The sequence below is a fragment of the Phocoena phocoena genome, chromosome 12 (assembly GCF_963924675.1).
Source record: "Phocoena phocoena chromosome 12, mPhoPho1.1, whole genome shotgun sequence".
Lineage (NCBI taxonomy): Eukaryota > Metazoa > Chordata > Mammalia > Artiodactyla > Phocoenidae > Phocoena > Phocoena phocoena.
In genome coordinates, this window is record NC_089230.1 from 13416612 (window position 1) to 13436505 (window position 19894).

The 19894-nt window shown below is 36.7% G+C and overlaps 1 protein-coding gene across 1 annotated transcript; it reads right to left on the bottom strand.

The window, feature by feature from the left end:
* Nucleotides 1-1068: 1068 nt before the first annotated feature.
* MYCT1 (MYC target 1) lies at nucleotides 1069-15849 on the bottom strand. Its single transcript, XM_065889199.1, is given in 3 exon segments — nucleotides 1069-1580; nucleotides 15667-15729; nucleotides 15732-15849. Coding segments are annotated over 3 exon segments (693 nt in total).
* Between the last annotated feature and the right edge of the window lie 4045 nt (nucleotides 15850-19894).

The window sequence follows — 19894 nt, forward strand, 5'->3', positions numbered from 1 at the left end:
ACATAGTTTAACCTTTGTGCAAAGACTCTTCACAGAAGCTGAAGTTGTAATTCATAGAGAAGCAAATAAAAGATGATGACCAACGAGTCCATCCAGGAAGGAGGATTCTTCATGGTTATAACACCTATTTGGCTGAAAGACTGTCTCCCCACTAACCCTTCTGTCTGTGAAGTTGCAGAAGATCCCTAGATAAGGTGCTTTCCCAGTTGCTAGTTTTAAATGTAAGAAATAAAATTTATCCCTTAAAAAAATGTAAGCTCAGTGTTAAAATTTGTTTTTAGATCAAATGAATTGGATTTGCTGTTGTTGTTTTTATAACAATATAAGCACAACAGTAAAGAAATGTTAAATCACCGTGTGAGTAAAAACAAGGATTTTGCCTCAATGATGTGGATAACTATTCTTGGGGAAAGCACAAAAGGAGTCTGGGGGAAAAATAAGTGTCAGAATTACTATAGTATCTGCAACACCCACTGAGTTCAGCTTCCTTTACTTGCTTCCCTCACTTCTCATAAATGAGTGGAATCAAGGAACTTTAGAATCTCCTACGTTCTGTCATTTTGTGTCCATACAATCCATTAAAAATCCAAGATGGTAATGTGGTGCACTTGTCTTTCTAAAGAAAATTAAATTAAAATGACTTAGGATAGAAATTTTTTTTAAAAAAAGTTATACACTTTTAAGTGATTTTTTCCCCCTTTATAGTCACACTGGACAGCAAATGAGGATTGTAAACTACAGATATCTAAAGTTTTTATTTTAGTCTAAAATATATATACTGTATCCAGCTGATTCTTAGGTAAGAATCACTATCTTTAATAATTCTCACATCGAATACAAAATACATAAATATACAACTATTTGGAAACATATTATTCTTTTGTGAGACAAAGAAAAAAGATGTGTTCAAAGAAAATGTGTTTTACATTGTAATGTCCAACTTGTGTGTGCTCGTTTCAGGTTAGAAACTCATGAGGCATTTGGGCCATGTCTTCAAAATTCTGTTTAGCCTATTTGTGGTTTCCTTTCAATAAAAGACAAGAAAAAAGAGAAACAAAAGCACCCTACTCAGGAGTCCGGGAAAGCCTTTATGATTGACTCATAGGCAGGTGGGGCTGGTGTTGAAAGGCCAATCCGAAGACTGTGATTGGACCAGTGGAAATCAGGACGGCCCAGACTGTGGGAAGTGTTGATGGTGGAGGAGGTATTGGATGAAGGGAAAGTCACCATGTGACTCTCAGTTTCCACGGGAAGTGGTGGACTTTGCAGAAACGGATGGAAAGTTGAGCCCCTGAAGCTTGATTTTCTTGGAAAGGAATTGGCTTGTTCCAGGGAAGCTTGGCGCTGGAAAGTGAGGCTCGCCAGGCTGAGGTTGCTTCGACGTTCACAACCACTGTGGCGGTAAAATCCAGTTCTGTTGAGGCCGTGGGTGTAAGAAGATCTAGATCTCCGGCTTGAACTCCACTGTGAGATGGGGGCACTGGCTCTTCTTCGAGAGAAACAAACAAACAAAGCCCAAATAAATCCTCCAATTACAAGTACAGTTGCCATGGACACTGTGAAGGACATTATAACACCCTCTGAAACAAAGAAAAGAAAGAGGCAATTTGCTTTGTAAATAAGTGTCCAACTAAATACACAGGCAAAATACAAATGGTTACTATGGATTACATGATTAACTTCGATTTCGGATTTGGGAAATAGAAGATGGTGCTAGGTGGATATGAATAAATGAAGCGGATATGCTTCCGTTTATCAAAGCAAAAGAATAAAGGATACAAAATGAGATTTTTTTAACTGTAGCATTCCATATTGCTTATGCTATTTTATTATTTTTAAGAAATTAGTAATTAAAAAGTCTCGTTTTTTAAAAAAGGCTGTCCTTTAGCTCATAAATTTTATGGAGTTGCAAATATAGTCCAGAGATTATTTCCTTTAGAGTTACAGTAGCAACTAATGTGCCAAAAATTGATAAAAAATGTCATAGTCACATTGACTTTGCCTTTTCCTCTGTCTGCTTTCATCATCCCCACCAATGTCTTCCACCTGCAGGCTGCATGATGCCTCACTTCCTGTTCTCATTCTGAAACAGGAAGTGCTGGGCTAGAACCACCTGGGGGGCTGACTGATTTATGTCGTATTTCCAGAACTCCTGGACTCTCGCCTATATCTTTGACTCATTGATGACATGACCTATGCAGACTACTGAGCTCTTTCTTGGTTCTCAACCTGGTTCATGCTGTTATCGTGCCCTTGTGATCGTGAAATTCCTGTCCCCTGAATCCCCATGGAATCTCTGTTATAACACCAGTATCCTCCAACTCACAGAACTTGTATTTGTCCAGATTTCCTGTTGTGAGGAGGGGAAACTGCCATTCCCAAATGGAAATTCTACCTTATCCCTTCTTCTTGTGAACTAAAAACATATTCTTGAATAAAACTGGGTAGCAGAGACCCTGCATTGAATCAAAAGACATGCTGGATATTAGAAGACCCTTCTGGCCTTATCACCCACCACACTTACTGACCCTCTACCCCATGATCTAACCCACAAGCCATGTTGATTTTCCCACTATCCCAAAGCCTGTCTTTCTCTCTCAAATTCTATGCATTTCAACATATTTTTCCTGATATCTGGATATAATTTTTAAATTTCTCTTTGGAAAACTCAGTATGCATTGAACTTTAAATATAGTCAACCCAACAACTGAGTGTGGTCCATGAAAGAAGACCAGCAGAAAATCCATCAAGCTGACCCCAGCCCAAGTTGCCAGCCCACAGAATTGTGAGCTAAGTAAATGGCTGTTTTAAGTCACTATGTTTTGGGGTGGATTGTTACACAGCAAAAGATAACTGATTTAGGGTGCCAAACTCAGCTCTATTCCTAACATACTGCGTGATTTTTATAAAATTTATTTAGACTCACTTATTTTATTACTTTCTTCAAATGAAGGAGTTAGATTTTATGATTGCCAAAGTTCTCTCCAGTTTATTGTTGTAATCTATGATTGTATACACAAAATCTATGATGCAGAAATAACAAAACAAACCAATATTAACAAATACAAAAGAATAATCATTGCTCCTTAATTTTTAGATATGTTTTAGTGTCTTTCCACCTTATATTGTCACATTTATCTCCCATGATAAGACTATATTTATTATGTCCTATTTTCACAATTATCACAAATGCTTATATCGAAATCCTCTAAAACAACTATTTATGTCAAATCTAAGCAATACATTCTTTATACTAAGAAGATGACTTCTGAAATACAAGATGATTTATGACAGATCTTCTAGACCCAGTATTGTTCTTCAAAAATGTCTCTCATCAAAATAATATTATCATAGCCTTAAAGTGCAATCTCTTGAGACTGGGATTTCATCGAGTTAGGCTTTCTCTGGAAAAAGCAATAAACACAGTCAGAACCTAAAATTAGCCTTATTGATAATACAGTAAAATTCCACATTAACTTGTACTTACCAGTGCCCCAAAATTTGGAACCTAAAAAAGGGATTATAGAAAATCTGGGCTGCCAAGGCAGTGAAACCATGTAAATCAGAATTTTCCAAAGTTTCTTCTAAAATACAATAGAGAAAAACAAGATGACCAAATAAAAATATACAAAACCATGCCTTCAGCATAATTAGAAGACAGAAAATAAATTCAAATTTCAATTTACCTAAACAATAAACGGTGGGGGACTTCCCTGGTGGCACAGTGGTTGAGAATCTGCCTGCCAATGCAGGGGACACAGTTTCGAGCCCTGGTCCAGGAAGATCCCACATGCCTCCGAGCAACTAAGCCCTTTCACCACAACTGCTGAGGCTGCATTCTAGAGCCTGCGAGCCACGACTACTGAAGCCTGTGCACCTAGAGCCCGTGCTCCGCAACAAGAGAAGCCACCGCAATGAGAAGCCCGCGCACCACAAGAAGAGTAGCCCCCGCTCTCCACAACTAGAGAAAGTTCGTGGACAGCAACAAAGACCCAATGCAGCCAAAAATTAATTAATTAATTAAAAATAAGCAATGGAAAATAGAAATCAGTAAATTAAAAATAAATGATGGGCCTTCCCTGGTGGCGCAGTGGTTGAGAGTCCGCCTGCCGATGCAGGGGACGCGGGTTCGTGCCCCGGTCCTGGAAGATCCCACATGCCACAGAGTGGCTGGGCCCGTGAGCCACGGCCGATGAGCCTGCGTGTCCGGAGCCTGTGCTCCGCAACGGGAGAGGCCGCAACAGTGAGAAGCCCACATACAGCAAAAAATATATAATAATAATAAAAAATAAATGATGGAAAGCAGAAACCAGCAAATTATCTCCCATACTTCTACCACAAGCTATCATGGAGAAGAAGGGCAATTCTGGAAATACTGTAAAAATAATGAAAAGGTGAACTGGTCCATGAGCACGCTGACTATAGGAAACAGACTTACAAGTGAATATAGGTATGGGAAGAGGCAGTCTTGGAAAGTAATCTTCCTGTAGGGAAGAAAAGAATCCAAGCACAAAAGATCTCATATTTTATATTCTATTTACATGAGATGTCCAGAGCACACAAACTATATAGACGGAGAGTAGCTTAGTGATGGTCTAGGGCAAGGGGATGAGATGGAAGGGAATGGGAGGGACCTCTAATGGGGACAGGTTTCTTTTTGAAGGACAAAATGTTCTCAAATCAGATTGTGGTGGTGGTCACACAACCCTGTAACTATAAAAAAAAACCCATTTAATTGTATACTTTAAGTGGGTGAATTACATAGTCTGTGAAATATATCTCAATAAAGCTGTTTAAAAAAAGAAAGAAAAGGATAGGTGCTTTTGGGGAACCACACAATAAAGGGGAAAAGAGGCAAGACTGAGGGGAAAGGGCTTCCCTGGTGGCGCAGTGGTTGAGGGTCCGCCTCCTGATGCAGGGGACACGGGTTCGTGCCCCGGTCCGGGAAGATCCCACGTGCCGCGGAGAGGCTGGGTCCGTGAGCCATGGACACTGAGCCTGCGCGTCCGGAGCCTGTGCTCCGCAGCGGGAGAGGCCACAGCAATCAGGGGCCCGCGTACCGAAAAAAAAAAAAAAAAAAAGATTGAGGGGAAACTTGGGGATCCTTCAAAACAAAAGAAAATTTAAAACAAAGGACATACAATCCCTCCCCACCTTCATCTTCTAAAAATGAAAATCAACCAGTAAAAACCAACCAAACACACACATACATGCACACACACACACAGTCAACCAGTAAAAAAACCACGCTTTGCTACACTGAGGAAAGGATGAATCTAGAATGACTCCCAGGTTCTGGCGTGGGTAGGTGAGGGTGGATAGGTGGATACTAGTATCATTCATCCAAACAGGGAAGAAATGTGAGAATGTAGAACTGGGGCTGAAGCTGATATTAGGAAGATGTTGAATTTGTGTGTCCCTGGGATATCTATTTGGAATTCAGGGTTAAATAAATATGGAGCTTAAAGAGAAGCAAAACTGGGAATCTTCATGCTACAAGAGTTCAACCATCCATGGAGAGCACTTCTACTAAAGGAAGGAATATGTTTATAGAAGCCGAGTTGAGAACAAACTTCCAGGAAAACCAGAATTTAACTGGTGGTGGAAGTCAACACCGGGGAAACAAAGAAGGGCTAATTAGGGTGGTCCACGGAGACAAGAGAGATTACTAGCTCTGAACCAAAGTGAGGAGAGAATTTTAGGTAGTACTGATTAGCAACCAGATGCCCCAGAGATATTTACTATTCACTTGTTCACACATAAAGCACGCACTAGATACCAAGTACTGCTAAGTACAGAGAGAGCAGGGAAGAAAATAAAGCCTCAGCCCTGGTAGAGTTAACATTCTAGAAGACTTAAAATAAGAAAAATGTCCTTTAGATGTGGCAATGAGTGGGTCATTGGCCACTTTACCTGCAATAAGTTGGGGGTCAGATGATGGAAGACCATGAGTACTTCTCCAAGAAGTTCAACCTCTCCACTGTGGACAAAGAAAAGGCTTGAGCAAAATTACCCATTAGGAAGGATGAAGATGGAGCAGGTAGCGATATCTGTGGTAGACTGAAAGCAGAGAAACAGGGAGGATAGTGAAGCAATGATTCAAACATGCAGTAATAATGGCTTAATCTGGGAAGTTGTAGTGAGAATAGGAAACAACCTGGTCATGAGAGACCCAAAGTGAAAAGAATGTAAAAATTATTCTAAAGTATCATACCACCTAATGTCCTAGAAATAAGACGTTGAGGGGGGTAGTGGTGATAAACTGAGGCTTAGATGCTCTTGTCCCATGATGTAAATGATAATGTTATTTTCTAGCAGTAATTTAATAATCAGATTAAATTACGTTTTAGAAATTTTAGCATCTGCTTACTTTATTATGCTTACTTGTCTTTGCCATTTTATGCCATAATAGTTTATCAGAGAATAGATTTTCTGGATCAAATTTTAATTATTAGTATAATCATTAGAAAGTTCCTTTAAGTTTTGTGTTGCTTATAAAGGCTACCTAAATTCTGGATTTCACTGGAAAAACTGTTTTAGTTGCTCTTAGAAAAGAGCTAAATAAAAATCATGAACTACTCAAATACTTCATAAAACCCAGTCCTTTCTCTTCTTTCCAAATAAGTATGTGAGTCCAGGCATTTTGCTAAATTTGGTTCTTTGGTTAAGAAAAATACCTAACTTTACCATATTTCAGTGAGTTGTCGGCCATCTTTGTTTTTGTGTGGCATATTGCACTAACTTGAATAAGTTATTATCGTACATTGTCATCAGTTGTCCCTGAGTTTATTCATTAGTTTATACTCCAGAGATTCCATGAGTTGATTACCGTGAGAAACACTTTAATCAAAGAATATGAATAAATTCACTCAGATATTCTGTCTTCCTATTTAGAATAGATGAATGAAAGATATATTATGATCCATCTTAATGTTATTATACCTTTGAGTAGGAAAATAATGCATTAGGTAGACACTTCACTGGTAAACTATAAGCTCCTTTTAAATTTGAACTTCTATTATTCCAAGGTAGAAAGGTTTCACTAAAACTGTGATTAAGAAAATTTTGATGTTTGGAGGAATATAGTTTATAAAATGCAAATCTATTTTTATTTTATTATTGTGGTAAACAGTAATATGCATTTCTAATTTGATTAATTTAATTTATAGGTCTCGGGCACTATTTTAAGTGTATTATATCACTTAACTGTCAAACAACCCAATTAGGGAAATGCTTTATTTCTTTGGTGTGTTCTAAGAAAATATTAATCTAAAATGAAAGTGAAAATGCATAAAAACTGTATCAATTTAATACCAGATTTAGTAGCCTGTTACGGACAGAAATACTTGGGGAAAATATGGTAAGGCAGTATTATGTATTCTACAGTTATACTTTCCTAAATCAACAGCCTCCACTGGAGAATTTTAAATATCAACAACTTCAGATATAGAATCAGAGATACAAGGTTCCAATGAAAACAAACTCTTAAAAATGTTTAGCTCACACTCCTAATTTTATTTTTTATTTCTTACTTTTTTGGGGGGCTGCACTGAATGGTGGGCAGGATATTAGTTTCCCCACCAGGGATCGAACCCGTGCCCCCTGCAGAGGAAGTGTGGGGTCTTAACCACTGGACCGCCAGGTAAGTCCCACAGTCTCCTAATTTTATTGATATTGAAACAGAGTCTAAGGTTTATGTTGTAGAACTAACACAATTTATTTTAATAATTGAATATTGACAACTAGCACTGGTCAGGGGGGCTTTCACTCAGGTATGACATAAAGTAAAAAGACAAATACTCTGGTTTGCAAAGTACATGTCCTTGCTTTTGTGTATAAACCAATGTAACCACTAGGGTCTGATGGAAGATTCTAAATATCTCAGGATATAAGCAGATACAATAGATAAGATTAAAGAGACATATTTACTTTATTTCGACTATTTCAATTTAAAGTTTACAAGCATTCCTATACATGGTCTCAGTGTATATGCCCTTTGAGCCTCTCTACCACAGTCTCTTCTGACAAATAAAATATTCCAAAAGGTTAATCTATAGAGAAAAGTAGCATAAGGTTCATTTCAAGAAAAAAAAGAAAATAGAAACTTTTAAAATGTAGAATCAAGAGGAAATAATTTTACTTCACGTAATTACAATATAATGCAACTAAAAAGACCAAATGATTGCCTTAGAAAAGGTAGATCTCCCTTAAAGGAAAAAAGGAACAAACTCTAACATTAGCAGGGCATTAGCGTATAAATTAAGTGTTGTTATCCTATTTTGTAACCTGTGTCTATACAACTACCAAAGGGCCGGCACATAAGTCCTCAATAAATGACAGCTATGATTACTAATGGTCGTATAACTTTCCCAAGTCATTTGACCCTTCCTGGCCTAATGATAATGGTCACTATAGTCCCTTCTAATTCTAAGATTCTAATATTGAATCTGGTTTTCAATAAATCTTACCCACACCTAGAATTCTGTCCATTAGTGTCAAAATTTAGTAGAGGTCACCATCTAGTGGCCTTGAGTTGAATCGTTCTGATATCTGAAAAGTGATTTCATCTTTGACAACAGAACCTTGATCAATTCACAAAATCTTTTCCAATTGTAAGAATCATTAAGCTTAGCTATCACTGAAGTAGGCTATGCTGTTCTTGGTGCCCTGGAGTATATAGGAGGATGGTTCAGACAATAAGACTTCAGTAAAAATCGTTTTTAGGAAGAATTATATTTAAGGTTCAGAAAACTTTTAATTACAATAATTTAAACAAAGAATAAATATTTCCTATGTGTATCTCATCTCCTGGAAAATCCTATTGGGTCTGTTTTCAGAATATATCCACAATTCAACTTCTCATTCTCTACTCTGCTATCTCCCTGATGCTCCCAATTTGATCTCAATTATCTGTGCTCGTCACTACTCTTCCCCTGGTTCATTCAGCTCCATCCACACTGCCCTGTTTGCCATTCCTTAAACACATCAGCTCTGCTTCCAGTTTAGGGCCTTGTGCTTGTGGTAATCTATTCCTGAAACTCTTTCATCAGCCATCTACAAGGGTGACTTCAGGTCTTTGTTCACATGTCACCTTCTCATTGAGGCTTACCCTGACTGCCCTATCTAAATTTTATCCTGCCCCACTTCTGATGCCTAACTGCCACCCTTGATTTTCTTTTTTCTTTCTGGATTACTGGAAACTAGATTCAATTGTAGGGCAAGTAAGGAAAAATCTGGGAGATTTGGAAGTAGTTTTGACCAAAGTCACGAGGCATAAGTCATACTCTGAATATAATTAGTCAACAGTATTGTTAGAGTAGAAGGTAAGTTAAATTATGTTCACAAGGAACACGGTAGACCATCATTTTCTGTGTGTGATAAACTAACATGTATCAAACCACTGGGACCAATTATAAAATACAGATCAAAAATATGTTTTTAAATCTGGTTGAAGCCATCAGAGGCCTACCTAAACTTTGAGGGAGCAAATTCTAAGAGAAAAGAAAATCTCTCATACAGTGATCTGTAAAGAGAGGCAAAAGAGGCAAAAAACCTGAGTAGAACTCTGCAATCTCAGTAGGCTTAGAAAACAAAGACTGGATTTCAGGGGATACCAAGGAGGATAGACTCTGGGAAATATTCTAGACTCTGAGTTGGACTTCCAAAGGGCTATTCCCTAAGAGTAATAGCAAATAGGAAAAAAAGTAGACCTCACAAAGATAGAAACACAGTTGACCCTTGAACAACACAGGTTTGAACTGCATAGGTCCACTTATACATAGATTTTTTTCAATAAATACATATTAGTGGTTTCCTCTGGGGATGATGTAGACAGAGATTGACTAGGAAGTGTCATTAGGGAACTTTTGGGTTGGAGATAATGTTCTGTATCTTGATCGGGGTTTGGGTTACTCAGGTGCGTATGTATTTGTCAAAATTCAGCAAATGCTCAGTTATGATCTGTGCACTTCATTTTTGATCATTTTACACATTTTATTGTATGTATGTTTGACCTTAAAAAGAAAAACAAATATTGAATTCCTGTTAATAAAAAAATGCTGAATTAATTAGGGGGAAGTGTACTGATATCTGCAATTTACTTGGAAATATAAACTAACAGATTGGTAGATAGAATGAATACTATAAAAATGTTAATAGTAGAATCCAGGCGGTAGGTATATGGATATTCCCTGTAAAATTCTTCAAATTTTTCTGTATATTTGAACACTTTCATAATAAATTTTAGAAAAACATAGGAGAGAAGACCATGAACAACTTTAAGTTAACACATTTAGAAATTTACTTCAAAAGGGCAAATTCCTAGAAAATACGATTCCTGCCCTAAAGCAATCAAAGAAGCAGTAGAATATCTGAGTAGCCCAATATTGTTAAACAAATTGACTTTTCATTTAAAACCTTCCTATTAAAAATACTACCGATAATTACACTGGTGAATTTTTTCAAACATTTAAACAATAAACAATGCCACTCTTACACAAATGTTTCCAGATAATAGAAAACAATTCCTACCCTGTTTTAGGAAACCTGCATAACGTTGATACCAAAACCTGACGAGGCTATTATAAGAAAAGACTACTATAGGCAAATTTCTCTCATTAATATAGATGCAGAAGTTCTAAAGTCAGGAACCTATCAAAAAATACATTCTTCTAGGCTCTGCTCCATACCTACTGAATTATAATCTCTGAGCTTGGAGTTCAGTGAGAGATGAATCTTCAAACTTCTCTCTATGGAACTGAGATACAGCAGTTTTAAAGAAAAGCATTTGTTATTCAAACATCCTAAGTAACTGATATAAAGGAAGTAATTAGAAGGCTGTTAATAAGAAAGGTCCAAGGGTTTTTAAAATGGAAAGTAAAGATATGAATTTGAAATATAGTCAGTATTTGTTTACAATTTGGGAAGAGGAAATATAAAGAACATCTTTGGGGTGCATGGCCAGCAAAGCTTTCTCCCTCCTCAACCTCTCTGGAAACAACCTACTCCCGTCTGCTGAGGTAGGTCTCTAAGTGACATATTTTTCCACAGGTTAAGGAATACAATTTTCAGCTATTAACCAAGGTTTTCTGCCCTTGACTGCACTTGATTGCCCAGCAAATCAACTAACGATCCTCCATTTCAATTATCTGGTAGAGGATTAGGGCTGTTATCAAGGATACCCAGAATAAAGAAAACCTTAATGTTTACAATTGGTAATAGGATTATTAAATACATAGAATAGATGACAGTCTTGAAAACCAATTGTTTTACTGCAATCACTGGACAACATGAGACAGAGGAAAGTGTTTTGGTTTTTTGTTTGTTTGTTGCAGTTTCAAAATGCTAAGAACCTAAAGGACTCAAGAACATACCTTTTTACTATAATGAACTGTATTGGGAAAAATAAACCATGGTCTACGAGTCATGCCCTTGTCAGTTTGGGCTGCCCTTTAAGTACCATAGACTGGGTAGCTTAAACAACAGATGTTTATTTCTCACAGTTCTGGGGTCTAGGAAATCCAAGATCCAGGTGTCAGCGTGATCAGGTTCTGGAGAGAACCCACATCCTTTCCTCAGTGCATACACGCAGACAGAGAGACAAAGAGTACTATCTCTTCCTCTTCTTTTAAGGCCATTAACCCCATCATGGCGTCCCCACCCTCTAATTTAACCCAAATTACACCCAAAGGTCTTATCTCCAGATAACACTGCATTGAGGGTTAAGGCTTCAACATATGAACGGTGGAGGAAACATAAACATTCAATCCATAACAAATAAACTTTCAGAAGCAGCGTAAAGAGGAGATGTTTGGGAGAGAGAAGAAGGGCTATAAACTATGTGACCAGTAAGAGTCCTGGAGAAGGGGCCATCACTCCATCTCTGCCTGTGATGAGCTACAGATTGATTTAGGGAATGCCAGAGAAATTGGTATCCATTCCCAGCTTCTTAGAGGGATCCAGATGGGAAAGATGACAATCCCCTCTGAGAAACTCTGGGTCCCTGAAAGGCAGAGGAGGAATGAGGAAGTGTGGACATTAGTATATCTAGGTCTAGGGGTCTGATATACAGTCCAAATTCCCACAGCTCCAGGGTGATGGGAGAGCATTCAACATTGTTCTGTGCCACTGAGACAGAAGGAAAAGTACGTGAATAAGAGCCAGTAGACCAGAAAGGAAAAATCATGACATTAGCAAATGTTGCACAGACCACACGAGGCAAATTTTATGGTAAGAGCCCTCAGCAGCGGAGGCAAGAAAAAAGGGCAATTCCCCTAAAGCAGATGAGAAATACACATCTGTAGTCAGCAGAGACCAGAACTTGATCAAGAACCAATGGCCCTCTCCTTCCAATAACCTTAATAGTGTATAGCTACCACCACTGTCCCTTTCCAACTTTAGAGAAAAGTCCTAAGGAAGAGGAAAGTGGGGAGACTTGAAGTAAGTAAATTGAAAATAATTATGTTAAATCAGGTCAAATTTTTACAGTGACTTTCAAAACTACACAAATCTTTCTCAAGTCGTTCACACTTTTCCACAAATATGGCTTGGGTGTTTTTACTTCTCCATATTTGCTGATAACACTTCTCCTGAACTCCCTGAAATTTCCAACGACACCTTATTTATCTCACTAACACCTGACGCATTGACTAATATATAAGGAGTGGTCAGTCAATGCTTCTGAGTAAACTAATGAACTGGATAGATAAACGGATGAAAGGATGAGTTAATAAGTTAATGTAGGAAAGATGAATGACTACAATGTTCTTCCTACAATTGTTTCCCTATTTGAAACTCATCTGATTTATAGGAACAGATAAAGCCTCACTTTTTTTTTCTAAGGAGGATTTAGGGACCATTTCTGCCACATTTGTCTTTCTAACTCATAACGATCATTGCCATTTTAATGTACATTATCTTGTATTATTCCATGACAGTATAGACATATATTTGCATATTTATGGACACATAATCTCCTCCAAGAGTGTAATCTTCTTGAGGACAGATATTATAGTTTTGGTGAGGATTAAATGAGGTGAATAAATGCAAGTTCCTAAGCCAATAACTTCCCCAATTTTTCACAATGCTAGCCAAAAGGGAAAAACACAAGTGGTAAGGCAAGAAGTATAACCAAATGGTTTTCTTTAAGATTCTGAATACCAAAAAATAAACCAAGTTTAACAACACTTGTCTATTTCATTAAAGCAGAGTGCAGCAAACTTTCACAGGTTATGTTTCCTGCTGCTTTCATGGGGGATGTTTGTAGGGACGGGAAATGCATCAAAGAAAGCAAAAGTGAGAAATGCAAGGTGGTGGTCTTCAGGTGTGTTGTCACTCTCAGGCCAACTTTATTGCCCACCTTTGCACTAATTACTGTAATGTTTGCACAACATTTAATAAGGTTTAATGGGTGATCACCAAAAAAATTCAAGCTATCACTATTGGTAATAACCTGGTATCATTATCTTATTTTTCAACATTCATTAAAGTAAATCAGGAAAATTATATTTGGAAAACAACTTTTATACAGCCTAAGTTTGGGAAATTCATATGGTTAAATGTACAAGTTTTGCTTTTCTAAACTCTTCTTTCTCTGTTCTCTGAATTCAAAGTGCCAAGCAGACAATTGATTTTGGAAGCAATAGGCAATGTATTGCACTGTACCTTATAAGATTTTCAAATAATATTTTTGCAGAGACAGTGACGTAGATATCAATTTAGATACAAAAAGGAAATAAAAATTTAAAAGATCAACATTTATATTTTAGGAAATTTTTACATTTCATATATTCACATTTACATTTTTGCATTTTACACTTGATGTTTTCTTGAACCCCAGAAGAATTAATGTGATCTTTTATATATTTTCCCCATATCATCAAACGTTATAACATTATATCTACTCAACATATTTGTTTGGCTTTGTTAATGCTTATCAAGGTAACACTCCCCTTCCTGGTTTTCATTATTTCCATCTATTTTCTGTTGTATTCACAAAGTAAGATAAAGAAACACTAGGAACTATCTTTGGAACAATAAGTTTGAATTCTTTCTTAAGCATAGATTTCTATATTAAAAAATAAATTTCAGGATTGGTAAATAGACTCCAATTAAACATTCTGTTTTTAATTGAGGTTTATTTTATGATTATTATCCATGTTTTAATCAGTAGATAACGATTTTTTTCCCTTAAGTCTTTAAGTAAACCCGAAATTTAACTTTGAATGGCCTGAAAAAAATTGATTTTTTACAGATTATTTTTTGCAGTAAGAATTACTTTACTTTTGAATAATCTATATAGTTACTTATTTTTGCAGTGATGAATTTAGGGTAAACACACGCTAGCTATTTTTTAGCGTGTGTTTAGCACATTCACTTTCTCTGTAAAGGAGGACAGCAAACTGTATTGTAAGAAACCTACATAAGTAAGACTCCCACAATTCAAAGATTTATTGTCTATTGGTTTCCGCGTAGAATAACTTATTACCAAAGCCATTCTTTACAATATGCAAGTATAATTTACTTTCTTTTTCTTAATTTTTTAATAATTACATTATGATGTTTATTAATATCCCTCATTTTCAGACTTGAAACAAACATAAGTGTTGATGGTAAAAAAGAATTCATTAATTCCTTCCATGCAGATTTCTGTGATGGTGGACGACCAGGTAGGTTGTTCAGAGCAGGCAGCATCGCTGCTCATTTTTCACGGGATAGTTCCCCAAACGTACCTTGGAATCACAACGAAAAGTCTGAAAGAGTTCTCTGTGAAGATGAAACATTTGTTCGGGACCAGTAAATAGGGCTATCGATCTCTTCATAAACTCCATTATCTCCTTTAAAGTTTTTTTCTGTATTTAACTCAACTTGCCACCGTTATTTTTAAAATTTCCCTGAACCCAAGCATCTGTGTCAATTTCATGTCTCAGCCCTTCCTCCCTGTGTCTCCAGCCTTGGAAGACTCGTGGTTTTGACCTCAGCTCCATCCTGCTGCTGCTTACTGACTAGAAGCCAGGTCTGAACCCAGCCAAAAGCTACTATTGCATTGTTCCTTTTTTTCCCCTTGTCAGGCTTTCTTTATAACGTTATTTGTGGTATTAGTTCCACTTGTTCTATTACAGTTTTTTTGTCTAATTTCATAATATGATTTCTTATTTAATCATGTCATCACACTCCTTCAGTACAGATTTATTATTTAGATTCGCTTTGGAAATTAAAGAATATAACATTGACGATGTAAGTTAAAATAATCTCTGTAGAAATTCTCAGTTTCATTAAAAAAGATACATAATCTATATAACCGTAAGACAGATAAAACTTAATTTTCTAACAAATCAATTATCAATTTCCAAACAGCAATGACTTACAAATTTTTTCTCAGTTTTATTCTTATTGCTTTCTAATTAGCACTTCCTATTATTTTCTCATTATTTTGTAACACCAGCCATAATCTATATGTGTTGCCGAGATTCTCCTTGAACGACTTCATAGCCCACTTTATGGACATTTTATATGAACAATTTTTTTGTAATAAATTTATGAAAACTTTAGGTAATCGATTTACCATAAACAAAATGGCTCAGAGATTTCCAATGTTTCAATAACTTTTAGGCAGTACATTTCTCTGCATCCTAATTTTAAATTAAAAACAGTTAAAGAAAATCTTACCCCAAAAGTTTTCTGGCCATGGACTCCCTAAACTTGTTGTGTTATTAGCCATGATATCCACAGGAAGAGAAGAGCGAGAAGAAAAGCCAGTATGTCCAAAAGAAGCACTTTGATTTTATGTCTTTGTGGTTCAGCAAGAGAAAAATAATTTTCACACAACCCCTCATATACTTGTGTTTGCATAAAAGGAAATAAGTATATCATGTTTCCTGCTTTTATACTCAAATTAGCAACTGTTTTTCTTATCTTGGAATTCCACACAGTTCCTGAGACACAAAACAATTTCCTTCTCGTCATTTCCTCAGCTGAATTGCTAAGTACCCTCCTTTCCACCATCTCCAAACTGCTTTGGGGATAAGAGGCTCCTTTTCTTGTTCTTTCCTCTTCTCGTACTGATACAGAGGAAGATTCCAAACTCTCAGTTACAGCTGAGATAAAAATCTAACTGAGGTTAAACTTACATCAGATAAAGAAATAGACTGCTTTCCAATGTTTGAAAGCTATACTTATGTAGGAAGTCGGGGGGGGGGGGAACTCTTCAGAAATCCATATTCTGTTCCAGTACAATTAATTTTATCTAATACCTATTCTATAACTCAGTTACTTACTAAAATTCTTAATATCTCTTGCTCTATTTGGGATATTGATTTTGAAAAGTCATTTCTTTATTTCATAAATACCTCTAGAATGTAATTTATATTTAATTTTTTATGAAAATTGGTAGATAAATATGAGAAAAAACAGTTTCCACACTGAAGGGCCCTACTTACAGCCAATTAGGGGCAACGTAAATGCAAACATTCAATTACAACAGAATGGTAAGCCCTATAGTAAGCAGTACAATGATAACAGTATGTTTTTCTTCATGGAGGAGTGATGACTTTGGTATACTGTCTGTGTATGACAGTATGAAAATAATTTTACCAAGTGGAGAAAGAGTAATAGGGTAGAAAGAACAACATCAACAAATGTAGAGGAGGGACTTGAGGACACGGGGAAGGGGAATGGGAAGCTGGAACGAAGTGAGAGAGCGGCATGGACATATATACACTACCAAATGTAAAATAGATAGCTAGTGGGAAGCAGCTGCATAGCAGAGGGAGATCAGCTCTGTGCTTTGTGTCCCCCTAGAGGGGTGGGATAGGGAGGGTGGGAGGGAGACACAAGAGGGAGGAGATATGGGGATATATGTATATGTATAGCTGATTCACTTTGTTATACAGCAGAAACTAACACACCATTGTAAAGCAATTACACTCATAAAGATGTTTTTAAAAAAAGAGAGGAATCATGACAATTCATATTGTGGGTATTCTGGATGACTATAGTGGAAAGTGCACTATGGGAAAGAATTACATGAGACTTCTCAGGAGACATAGATTAGTTAAAATTTCAAGAGTCTTTGTCTGCAAGCTTAACAAGCTTAGCCTGGATCCTCTGAGCATTGGGAAGCCATTGGAAGTAGGAGTAACAGTGCCCACCCGTGCTTAATAAATGCATTAAACTGCGTTCAAGAATCTGGTTTCCTCCGTCTTTGATCATTAACTCTTGTGTAACTTGCATTCAGCCTAATTGTCATCACAGCATGATTTAGTGTGAAGCAGTAAATCATCTTCATGAAGTCTGTAACATATTCCTGAGTAGATCTAGGAAAATCTGAAAAAAAACATAATATGAAGTTGATCACATATAAATTTTTGCCTTCCTAATTCTCTAAATATTAGGTTGCTTCTGCTCATTTTCTTAATTTTGATATATTTACATTATCTTTAAATTCGTTGGAAATTAAAATAGAGACACCTAAAGGAGAATAGTGGAATATTATGAAAAATTTAGAGATTTCACTGAGCACATATGACAACTTATCTCTATAATATTCTTGCTAAGGTTTATTTACATATAATTGAGTAAATAAAATACTTATCTTTTGCTTAAGAAAAACAAAAAAAAGGGACTCATATTTCAATATTTACCTTTACAATATTTTTGACAGAATTTATAAAAATAGAAAATTAAAAGACTATCTTATTCCTGGAAAAACATAATCTGGATGAAAATATATTGTCATACTTCTAAATTCCTGTGGGATTTGTCAATTATTACATGTATTTTTAAGTACACATTTTGTACTATAGGCTACCTGATTCAATAAATACTAATTTCAAAAATGGATATATTTTTATAAAGAGTTATACAGAGTGCATTTGGCCTAAAACCACAAACCAGATGAGTGGAGTGGATGAGTCTAGTTTGGTGGAAATGCCTTCTGTGCAGAAGCAGGGCTCACTCCATCTCAGGGCTGGGATACAGGCTGAGACTTCCTTTCATTGTTTAGTGTTTAATCATGCAGATTTTCTCCCAGTTTTCACTTTTGCAGATGTCCAGAAGCCTGTCAAAACCTTGAAGAAAATTTGTTTTCTAGCACTTTGTGACCTAGGAATATTTTTCTTTTCTGCGAACAGCCTGTTGGTAGCATTCGCTCTTATCTCTGTATGTAATTTGCTTGGTAAAGGATTCATATTTTTCCTGGCAGAGATCCATATAAGAGGGTGTTTATGTCTATGTGATTTTCAAATCCCATGATTTGTAATGCCAAAACAGGAAGTTGATTTTTATCTTTCAGAAATGTTAGGTTTGTTCTTCTACTGTTGGTTATTTCACAAGTTAGGTCTTTAGATCTGGATTCTCCAGTAGTCATAAAATACTTCTGGAGGTTTGTTCTTCCCTGTCGAGGCAATCACACGGCTCCCTCCCTCCCTTCGTTCAGGTCTCTGCATCTTCGCCAGGCATTCCCTACTCACCTTGTCTAAAGCGTTTCCACTTGAGCCACTCTCTCCCTTGACTCGGCATCATCCCTGCCTTCAGGGCACTTATCACTCCCTGACATTATGCTATGCTTGCTTTTGCTTTTTTGGTTGTTTTTGGTCTCTTCCACCAGAAGTTAAGTTCCATGAGGACAGGAACTTTATGGATCTTGCTCATATCTGTAAATCCTGTGGCCAATATAGTGCTAGCACTTTGTGACCTAGGAATATTTTTCTTTTCTGTGAACAGCCTGTTGGTAGCATTCACTCTTATCTGTGTATGTAATTTGCTTGGTAAAGGATTCATATTTTTCCTGGCAGAGATCCATATAAGAGGATCTTATAATAATACAGGCTCTTAATAACAGGCTCATAATATTTATTTAATAAGGGAATGAAATAATTCTAAGGGATCTGAAGGTGAGAGTGTTACTGAAGCAGCCTTGTTTGACGTTCAGCCAGCCAAATGCTGACATCTGCAGCAGAGAAAAGGCTTACTCCCGAAGCAGCCAAGCAAGTAGATGGGAGAACAAATCTCAAATCCACCTCCCCGAAGGTGACGAGCTCCGGGTATTTATGGGTGAAGAGTATAGGTCAGGGGTTCAGGGGAAGGTGATTGGAGGCAGGAAAAAGGTGAGGTCATTGCTGCTTTGTGCAAGCATATCTGAGTTACATGCTTCTTCACGGGACACATGTTCAGAAAATGGAAGCATTAGCGCGATCTGAGGGTGGAGCTTTTGGTCAAAGTTTCCGTGGAAAGGTCATCCGTCGAAACCCAGCGTGGGTCCACTATCAGAGGTGTTATCTAAATGAGTAAAGGAGTCTAGTGATATGTCTAAGCTTGGAGGGTATGCAATTTGCAAGAACAATTAAAGTGAGCTCAATCAGTGAAGGCAAGTTACAATTTACTGTTGATTAGACAAGCGAGGTACAGTTTAATGGATCTAATCCCCAGTTTCAAAAGTATTTTGGACATCCCAAGTCAGGTTAATAAAAATGCCACTGCTCAAAAACCCAGGTTAGAAATCTTTATTAATGGACATTCAGTATATTGAAAGTTTGACTTATAACTTGATACAGAGTCAAGTGATACAAAGAAAACTGTCGCATTACATAAAACACGTTTGACTTTAAATACACATTTGACTTTAAACTTCCTTTTTTAGCTTCATCTTTTAAAACTATCATGGGTTTTGCCTTCCCCATATTAAATTGATCCAAACAATTTAGCTAAATTGACAGTACTTTCAGAACATACATGAATTACCCACAAAAACTGAAGTTTTATATCTATCAAAAAAAATCAAGTTTTTAAAAAGTAACTTGGAGGATAAATTAAAACGTAAACATCTCATTTTAACATATTGATGCTCTTTTTTCTCCTTGTTTTCATGGTATGAGAGTTGGTCTTCTTTTTCCTTTCT